At 38.8% G+C, this 10,564-nt stretch overlaps 1 protein-coding gene across 2 annotated transcripts in view; it reads left to right on the top strand.

Annotated features, from left to right (window-relative positions):
• Nucleotides 1–6,128: 6,128 nt before the first annotated feature.
• LOC102683334 (syntaxin-binding protein 4) overlaps nucleotides 6,129–10,564 on the top strand; it is a 44,382-nt gene continuing 39,946 nt past the window's right edge. For both annotated transcript variants that reach the window (XM_015359774.2, XM_015359773.2), the window contains exon 1: nucleotides 6,129–6,468. In XM_015359774.2, the coding sequence (XP_015215260.1) occupies nucleotides 6,404–6,468 (65 nt within the window). In that variant the 5' untranslated portion in view covers nucleotides 6,129–6,403. The remainder of the gene's footprint in view (nucleotides 6,469–10,564) is intronic.

Raw genomic sequence — 10,564 nt, 5'->3', positions numbered from 1 at the left:
AAAGCTGAGCAAGGCAACTGGATCTTCCATCGAAACTGCAGAGGGAAGGGCATCTCTGTGTGCCATGCCTGATTACACAACAGATAAACAATAGTGGATTAGGTTAGCAGGGAACGCCTGCAGTTCATGTACGTCTGAAAACTGAGCATTGTAGGAGATAAAAGCTATAAAAAGAAGACCTTCAGACTAGGCAGGGCTGCCTGAGAATACCAATTAATACAGAATTAATTCTTAGCTCCTTTTTCATCTTAGTATGTCTAAAAACAGGTTTCATGTAATACAACAGCACCGGGAGCAAAAGAAAAGTTCTTCTCCATTATTTGGAGATGTCAGATTGTAAAATCTATATACTTATATACATACTTCATCGCACCAATGGGGTTCACCAAAGGAGCTAATATTTTTTGGCACTAATGACTGGACATCTATTTCATTCTGAAGCATAGACTCAAGAGCTATGTTTCCTCTCCGTATGTTCCCTTGAAATTACATTCAGTTTAAGTTCATGTCATAGCATTTTCACAGAGGAAGGTCCAGATAATTAGAATTGTAAGGGACCTTTTAGATTAAAATAAGAATGATAATTTTGAACTGGCTGTGAGTATTTGAGAGAGATTGTAATCCTTCAAAAAATATTAGACATTATAAAAACGATAGCATCATGCTGTACATTTGTAACTAGTCGTATACTATGTGCCTTGGCCACAGTTGATCTCTCTAAGCTCATGACTTTGCAATGAAAAGACAGTAAGCATTTTTAATCCGCTGCAGTGCAACTGTCAGCTTTTCTGTCTATAAACTATATTTTGGTATGTTATTAATCTCAGTCACTTGGAGCACCATTTTGTAGCATTGGGGCTATTAATGTAATATAATTTATAATCCTTCTGTAAATGTATGCCTGTGAAAGCATGGTACAAGCAAAACTTTTATTTCTTTGGATAGCTGTTAAAACATGTTTTCTAGTCATTAGCCTCCAGCCTTGACATTCATAGAACTGAAAAAACCTGTTTCCAATTTCCTGACTTTCCACGCTACAGCCTTTGAATATTCATAGGTCTCATGGCCACTTCGAGAGCGTCTTTGGTGTGTGTAATAAGCCACCATGACATTTCATACAGAAATGTGAAATGTTTAAGTGTTGGAAAGCGGATTTTTAGTCCTGGCACTGAAAAATAATAAGGAGAACACAAACTGGAAATGGTCAACTCTAGCTTTAGTGCTTTTATAAAACAAACTGATTTCTAAAAGCATGCCCTATAAAAATGCTTCTCTTACAGTACTACATTCTACTTAAGTTTGTATCTTCTAAACTTTGCTTTTCAGAGCTCTGTCATCTTCGGCGGATTATTAGATCATTGAAGGGTCACTGAGGGAAGGGAAGGGCTGGATTAGATTTGGAACTCCGAGCTCCTGCCCTAAGAGAAGAGAGCAAAGGTCTTGTGGAGGGCACCATCATCACAGGTGACAGGGCTCCATGACTGTTGATAAAGAAACCAGAGGCTGGAGGCTTTGATACTGCCCGCTGTATCCTTTTACCAGCAAGCAGATATGAAAGGATTAATAATCGATTTTCTAACATGATCCAGTGCCACTATTTCTGTCTCAGGAGGGGGAGGGTAGGTGACATTACGTAGGTGAATCATATCTTTTTGCCAGAAGAGGGCACTGTAAAAATATTTCCTTCCTGACATATCCTTCAGTGCTTGGATAGTTAATGCACTAGGGTGTTACCCAGCCCACGCCATCAAGCTACAGTAGAACACCTCAGGCCAAAACACTAATACCTGCATTTAGCATGTAGAAAGTTTTATGAAGCTAAGAGTTCATAAGCTTGTATATTTGTGTAGTTGGTGACCATCGATATTAGAAAATCCACTGAAGCTAAAATTAAAAGAACAGCATGGAGAAATAATTTTAGCATAAATGTTTTTAGCATAAAATTGGTAATTGATTAGAAAGTGATGCCCAGATAATAACCAGCAAAGGAATACAATTTTTACATTTAAATTAGACATCAGAAATTAAACATGAACATATTTAAGCATGCAACTGTGATTTTCACCTAAAACACTGGGTTTCTTGTTTTGGTGCTTATCATGAACGATTTTACCAAAAGCGTCTTCGACTGCTCTGCTGGCCAGCTGGGTACAGTGCTCACACTGTGGGTGGAGTTACTGGAATGTGTGCTTCCCACTCAACCAGACAGAGCCAGTTCTACTTGGGAGAGATGTGCTTTTGAACACTCCCCAGTGCAGGATAATCCATCAGCATATCTTCATTTCCATGGCCTGCTTCAACAATGCAGGGTGTTTGTTCCTGCAGTTCCACTCTCTCTGCACTCCACCAATTCCTCTGTCAGTCAAGAGGGTATTTTATATACGGTTCAGATTACTCTCATGAAGAGATCACTCATCAAATAGGTTACTTTAGGAACTGCTGAGCAACTTACATTTAGTTTTATTTTCTAGGTCAGTTAAAAAATCTGAAAAATTTGGACGTACTCTTAAGCATCGTGTCTTATGATCTGGTAACTATAAGATCTATATGATAAGATATATATGATCTTGATCGTGAGATTTGTAAGTACATCTTCTGGATTCCAAACGCATGATGAATCCTATATTCTACTGTGATATTTGGAATGCCAGAAGATGTGAAGTTTATTTGCAATAGTAAAATGAAGAACTTGGAGCCCCACAAAGTTCCACCAGAGGTCAGTATAACAAAAGAAAACACAAATAAAACAAGTGAATTTGCAATTTTCTCTTGAATTTTAAAACCAAGATAAAATAAACTATTTAAATATGTCAAGACGGAGATGGATCTTTTGGATTTAAAAGATTAACAGTCTATTGTTTTATGTCGGAAAGCAATAAAAGTAACAAAATATTTCAGAGTGTTCTTAATTCATTACCCAGTTTACACTTCAATAAGTAACACATCTGGAAGAAAGATGAGTGCATCTGCTGTCTTTCTGCTATATACTGTATCACTATTTGAGAAATAAAAACCATGTTAGTTTGGTTGGATTGAAAGGATGTTTAAACTGGAAGTGGCAGCTATTTCTGATCTCATCTGAAACACACTTTACAGATCCACCTGCTGCGTTTCTTTCTGCAGATCCAAAACTTCCAGCAGGACAGGTAGTTTTGATTGAGGAGGGAGGCAGCTCTAAATGAAAATACTTTAAGCTCCAAGGCACCCGCTTAGTAAAAGCACTCCTGTTGCCAAGCGAGACAAGGATAATCTGGCTGTCTCGAGCCTGCCCACCCCCGGCAGTCTTCTGCCAGAGTGAGCTCAGACAGGCCCCCCTGGACCACACGACCTGCGCTCCTCACTTGTCCTGTGTGAGCTGCTGAACAATCCATTGTCAATTACTTTTCAACAATAAGAATCAGAACATTTCGAAAGTTTCTTTTTAAAAACTAAACTGGAATATGTACACCAATTACTGTTCCAAAGCAGTGAATATCAGAAAAAGATCTTTTGTCCTATTTACGTTACTGCACTAAATGAATCATTTGTTGGAAATGCAAATTAACCCCCTATTGTCACCCAGGGTGTGACTGTGCTGCCTACAATACATACAATACTTCTTGTTTCTTTTATATGAACACAGTGAAATGCTCATTTCCAGGAAGTACTCAAATTATTTGGACTAGACTGAAGATTAGAAGGGTCAAGCCACAAGCTTTCCTGATGTTTAAGCAAGTTATTATGCTGAGCACCAGGCACAGGAGCTTAGCTGTACTGCATCAGATGGGCTGCCATTGGAGCAACATTAAGAATAGAAATGTTCTTTGCACATGACAGAGAAATTAAGATTTAGATTATTTAGATTTCCAATCTAAAATGTGATTCTTCAACTAAGTGGTTGGAACCTGAGGTCCAGAGTTTCCTTTGTCTTCATACTGTACGTTGTCCAGCACATCTCCAAAAACAAATTAAGAGTTTTGCAAAAACTTTCAGTTCTCACATTGTGTTGCTTTTAAGCCTGCAGTCTTGCAGTTTGAAATAGAAACTAATATTTGCAACGCATTCAAGATACAAATAAAGAAGTATGTAGGGTTGCAAGACGTCACAGATCAGTTCAGTGGAGTTTTGAAATGAGATTATTTAATGAATGGGCTTCTCTAGAGAGCACAGCAAAAATGTGCTCTGAACACGAGCACTTCTGAGGGCTTTATACATCAGAGCAACCTAAAATTTGTGTTTAGGAGGAGGACAATTTGGCATATATTTAATCTCAAAATTAAAAGCAGATATATACTGTATGGCTCTAAAATATTTGTAACACTAACACAAAATGTACTTTATACTTTCCAGGTGCTGGAACTGTCACATTTCCTTTCTGCAAACATTCCACACATCAGGTGTGGGTTTTTTCTTTCCAGCATGCATAGACCTTAACCTTTCACACACAGAGATCAAGCTCTACACCCAAATAAGTCATTTAAAAGAAAAATGGAAAAGTCTTGATTTTATAAGTATTCAAACCTTCTGCTGTAGCAAACCTACATTAATATAGGTACACAAAATTACCTTAAAGAGACAAACAGTCGACTCTAAACCCCGACTATCTCCCTGTGCATGGTGAAGTGGATCATTAAGTGAAAGGCACCCACACACTGCCTAGACAATGTAGACAATGTAGAGGGTACATTACGAAATGGGCCATAACAAATAGTAACAGCAACACTGTCCCTCCTTCCTTCTCCTTTGCCTTTCCTCTATTTCCTTCTGCTCCAGGTCCAGTTCCAGCCTGCTCAGCAGCCCCAGGCATAAATAGGTCTCCTCACTGTGTGGTGATGGACAGGTATCTAGAAAAACAGTGTCACTCAATCTGTGATGGTTCTGGTCAGCTGTGTTGTCTGTGCTACAAGGCCAGAGGTTCCTCTACAAGGAGAGGGAAGCAGGCACAGAAGAAAAAACAACACACCCACTACTGACCAAAACATTGGCCATTATAAGAATATGAATAACTCAAGTAACTCCTTCCAATGTTCCAGTGTTGTTCTGTCACCCCCAGACAGACAGGACAACATTGGAACAAGAACATTGGACAACATTGGAACTTTCAATGTTTTTACATCTGGTTTTAACCAACATAGTACAGTATGTCACTCAACCAACACCATCCCTGCTGTCAATCGTGTTATAGTTCTGCAGAGACCGAGAAGGCGGTCAAGACTGATGGGAACATTCTGGTCTCCCTGCTTCAGACCTATCAAGCTGGGGCGAGAGCACACCTTTCAAGAGGACAATGATCCACAGATCGAGGTCAAAGCTACACTGGAGTGGCATAGGAAATAAGGAAGAAAATGTCATTGAGCAGCTGAGACAGAGTCCTGATTTGAATCCTATTGATCTATGGATCCTAAAGTCATCACGAGAGAGTGGGAGACTTGAAAAGCGCAGTCAATGACTGGCCTCCAAGAAACCTGAGAGCATTCGAGCAAATCTACCAATAAGAATGGGCAAATACTGTATGTGCGAATTTGCTACTTATCCCAAAAGACTTGTGACTGTCCACAGGTCTGAATACAGCACATACAGTTTGCAATCGACATATTTTAGATTTTTCTCTTTAGTTTTTGCTGACTTACTGTAACTTACCTTTATTTATTTTTTTCATTTTGAGCATTTAGGTGGGTAAAACAATATTTAAATTTAAAAAGTGTACAGCGAAAGAGTGGAAAGTAGGGTCTGAATACTTTTGTAAGGCACTGCATAACACTTCATCCCAAACAACAGGGAGTTATGTACAACCTACAGTATAATGTCCTCAAACAAATAAACTGCAAAACAAGAAATTGTTTCTTTTATTTTGTTTTGCAAGAGAAAGAAATTAAGCCTTGGTAGCAGGGTGATTTATAATACAAATGGTTACAGTTACCTAACTGAATATACCAGCCATTTCACTTGAGTCTGTCTACAGAGTGGCGTGAACTTCTGTGTGGTTTATGAATGGAAGTTATGTATCTTGTGACATCCGCTTCTTCAGCAGTCCAGGCAGCAAAGCACTCACCCCATTTCAACCTTTGAAAAATCAAAACTGACACCTATTGTAGGAGGTAAAAGCAATGCGGGCGCTGCTGGAGCAAGGCTCTTCTTTTATTGAACAGACGGTCAGGACAGCGCAGAATCACGTGTCTGACAGATTAGAAACAGGGGTAGCTGAGTCTCATTCCCGGCCTGAAATCTCCACATCATTAACTTGATGTTGAATGAGTGCTGACAGTTACTTACTCAGCTGAACATGGAATGTACCTAAGACGCCAGAAGAAAATGAAGTAATGCAGTTTTTCAGCGGTTTGTTATTTAAAAAAAACAAATAACTTTGAAACGGAGGCGGCGACTGCTAAGTATATTGAAACCTCTCGTATTTTCTCCGGGTGCAATGTCCTATTTGAAATCTCCAGGCAGGGAGCTTGAGCGTTTTGATGGACTGTCTCTCATCTACTGGTAAGACCCACGAGAATGTACAGTAGGTTTATATTGTATAACATTCTAGAGCACAAGACCAAAACTGGTGAACTTGCATCTTGTTTATACAGTACGTAGGCACAAATTATCTGCGAAAGAGGATATTTTAATGGAAAGTGTACGAGTCTACTTAGATTTTTCTTGACCCATTTCTGTAGACTGTTTTCGAGTACCAGGTTACTGTAGCAACGCTAATGGTGGTAAATGTTTCATGCGTCTGTTTTCAGGATTTAATTTATAGTTACAAGAAAATATTCGAAACCTTAAATATTTAAATATAAATATTGGAGTTTACTGTCATTAAAGAACGTTTTTTAGAAACACACAACAAAAAGCTTTTATCATTCTCATATTATACGTATAATATTTACATTTTCATAAATGTGTTACTTTAAATGTAAATATGTAAAGTCTGTAAAACAGTTAGGAAGTTTACTACAATATTTTAACTTTTAACTAAGCCTCTAGTTAAACTTGTCTGTAGACACCACGGTTTCTTCAGACGGTTTTCTGGCACAGCTAGGATCATTTCTTACGTTCAACATTCAATTTAATATTTTATTTCTTCATTTTTGTTACTTCAGCAATATGACTTTGACCAATCCAATGTCATTGAAGTGAAATTCATACACTTTGAAAAGATAATATTGTAGTTCTAGAAAGTTCATAACCGTGCCCATGATTAAAATGGGGCATCGAGGCATGGATGTCTAAGTTACGTTCTCATTACTTCCAGTGAAAATCCGAGTCAATATTAATAAAAATAAGATGTACCACACCTAAACAATATTGGATAGGTAATACAAAAATTATGCTGCAGCTATAATTTTGTTTTAATTGATGCAATAATTAACAATCATAAACATACGAGAAAGAGCGAGAACTATACAAAATGTGTTTTTTGTGTTCAATAAAAGTGCTGTGCAAAAGTATTCACCACCTTCCCATGGCGTTTTGTGGAATTACAAATGATGTGTACACATCAGTGCATATTTGTAAGCAAAACTTTTATGTTCAAACAGAATACTTATGATTGAAAGAAGGTAAATGTCAACAAAAAACTGCTAAGAAAAATCCCAACCTAATTGTATAAGTATTCTCTTCCTTTGATGTGGCAAACCTAGAATTCTGCTGGGCCACAAAATCACTTTGGCAAGTAGTTTGGGTGGCCTCTGTCTGTGTGCCATAATTATGAATTGCATTTTTTTCAGAATAGTTACTAATATGCCTGTAAGGTAGTGAATTTCAAACAAATATTCAACTATGAAGATAGTAGCTTTCGAAAAAACTGAGAAATTGAGTTGTAAGAAGGCACAGTTCAGGAGAAAAAAACAATTTTGTCTCATCTGATTACAAAGCTTTTGTTTGCAGTATCAGGTTAATGCTTTGTTGGCTTTTTTTAGTATTTTTTTCCTGCTTACCACTTGGTCACACAGGACAACTTTGTGGACTGACTGGGATATTGCTGACTCACGGACATTTTCTCCCATTTCATCCATTGCACTTTGTAGCTCTTTCAAAGTCACGGTTGGCTTCACGGTGTCGTCTCTAACCAGTTTACCTCTTTCCCTGCTGCTCAGTTCAAGGGGCATCTTGGCAGATCTGGTTCAAAGGGATATTCAGTGTCTTTGAACTTCTTATACCCCTTATCCTGATCTGTGCCTGTCCTGTATGTTGTTTGTTTAATCAGAAGTGTGAGAGAAGGTCAGATCCTAATCCCACACCTTCGATTCTCTACACAAGTACATTCTCTGGCTGCACACTGCGCTGTGTGCATCTTTTCTAGCACTTGGGACTTTGCTTTATCGCAGTTTTTTTTGTTTCCTTCTCCTACAATCCAGAACTGGAGTTGTTTTCTCACTTCTTCAACCTTGGTCCTCCACTGAAAACAAGCGCCACCACCGAGCTGTCTGCGCTGTGCTCTCAGTTCATCTGAGGTCATCAAGCCTTCCAGACATTGGCCAGTTTGTCTCCCCTTTTCCCTTCCCTTTTCTCCCTTCCTAATCCTGCTCGCTTCACTCTTCATCCTTTCCACCTTTTTTTCCTCTCTGTTTTCAGCCGTGCATCCAACCCATCACATGCATGCCCCCAGCCTAGGTCTGTTGTTTCATCTCTTGCCGATCCTTCTGTTCACTGTGCCTGCAGTAGCAGGATCCCTGGTCCATGACTCCCACTCTGCCCACTCATGGCCTCATTCTCCACCAGTCCTGGGCCTCCTTGTTCACAGCCCATGCCGTCCCAAGCACCTGTAGGCCAGGCTCCTACAGTGATGGGTCTCCCCCTCTCTTGTGTCCAACTGGTGCGGTGTCTGTCCTCGACTTTTCGCTTACCAGTGCTTCCACCTGCATACATACAGTAGCTGGTGTTTCTTCTTCTTTTGGGAAAATGTCCTCATCCTTTCCATCTGGCAAAGTTCAGCAAGTAGTTGCTCTCTTTCTACTTCTGCATCAGGCAACTCTTTCGGGTCACTATGCATCTTCATGTGCACACCACAGAGCTCAAGTTGCAGGTTCTGCTAGTGCTACCACCCGTAGAGTATCTGTTTATGTACATACTGTAGCAGTGTCCATGAATTCCACATTAAATATCAATAAATCTTTTGTTATCTAAAAATATATCTACAACCCACATATTGGATCCCATGACTTTAACTGGTATGGGGGTGAACACAAGAGGTGAACCCTCTTTTCCATCAAACAGGTGCCTTTACCATTATCTCCATTAATCTCAGAGTAAATATAAATGTTTTTAGAAAGGGTGGGTTCTAAGATTCATTGGGACCATGCATGAAATCATTGAAAATACATGTGGTTAAATTGTCCATTTCTATTTTGAAAACATCTGGGGAAGTTGTATACAAGTGAAGAAAATGTGATTTGGAGGCTAAATGATACACCTATGTAATAAAAAATACATAACAAATCAAAGTTCTTCATAAATAGCTCTTAGAAATTATGAGCTTTATATAAAAAACATGTGCTGATTTGAATGTATGTTTTTTTATTATTGTGTGTTTTCTCAAATGGGATCATTTGAGCATAGCAGATTTTAACATTCAGAATTATTATTGTTTGTTAATTCTATCTTAATTCTATCTTTTCATCACAATTTATCACAAGACACTTACCTTATCCGAGGGTACCATCTTCATCTACCAGTGAAGTACAGCATTCACTGACCACTCTGCACAAGCAGCTCCACTGCATAGCATAATACTCTATCTATTGAATTAAAGGGGAAGTTTGGGGAGGTCAGACTGTGGAAATCTACATGGAATTTAGCCAGGGCACCAGGATTAGCACACTTACTGTTATAAAGAATGCAATGAGATTTTTGCTGAGTAATTAATCTGGACTCTGGATTAATTCTTCATCAGAAGAACGGTGTGGTAGGCTAGTTTGGAAGGACGTCAGTAATAATGGGTCTGTAAAGCCCTCTAGCTCTTGTAGATAGTTTAACTGGGGTTTTATTGGATCACTGGGGTTTAATTGTCACATAATTAGTGATTTATTTGGGTACAAAGGGTTGTTTGTCTGTGTTGTGATTTAGAAAGCAGCAGTCGTAGAAGAAAAAGAAATGAGGTCTTCTTTTGAGCCTTCAGTATGTAATAGACCTACTGAGTTAGTACTCTGTAATCAAGCCCTGGACACCTTATAGAAAATCCTTAGTTTTTATGGGCTCAGGACCCATAAGCCACCCCAATAATATGGGGTCACAGACAGCACTTTCTCTGTCACCGGTGTTCTGTCACCACAGAGACATTCTAGTGTTAAAAACATCACTTGCAGAGGTCACCCATGCCAGTACAAACCAGTTCCAGTCTTGCAGGGTCTCAAAGATCTGAGAAGATCAACGAACAGCACTTTTGAATACTTTTATTCATGTTTGTACAATAAACACGCAACAGCATTTTTTTTTTGAGGAGCAAAGTTAAATGCAATTGCAAAATGCAGAATGGATCAAAACAAAGTACTTTTGAAAGCAGTTTTTATTGCTTTCATAGATAATGTAGGGTGTGTAGGAGGATGCCATAGTCATGCAGATGTCAGTAAAAATGGAGCCAGAAAGCTTTATT

Source organism: Lepisosteus oculatus, chromosome 19 (assembly GCF_040954835.1).
Source record: "Lepisosteus oculatus isolate fLepOcu1 chromosome 19, fLepOcu1.hap2, whole genome shotgun sequence".
NCBI lineage: Eukaryota > Metazoa > Chordata > Actinopteri > Semionotiformes > Lepisosteidae > Lepisosteus > Lepisosteus oculatus.
Note: the sequence above shows the minus strand (reverse complement) of the source record. Positions and strands in the feature narration are given on the sequence as shown.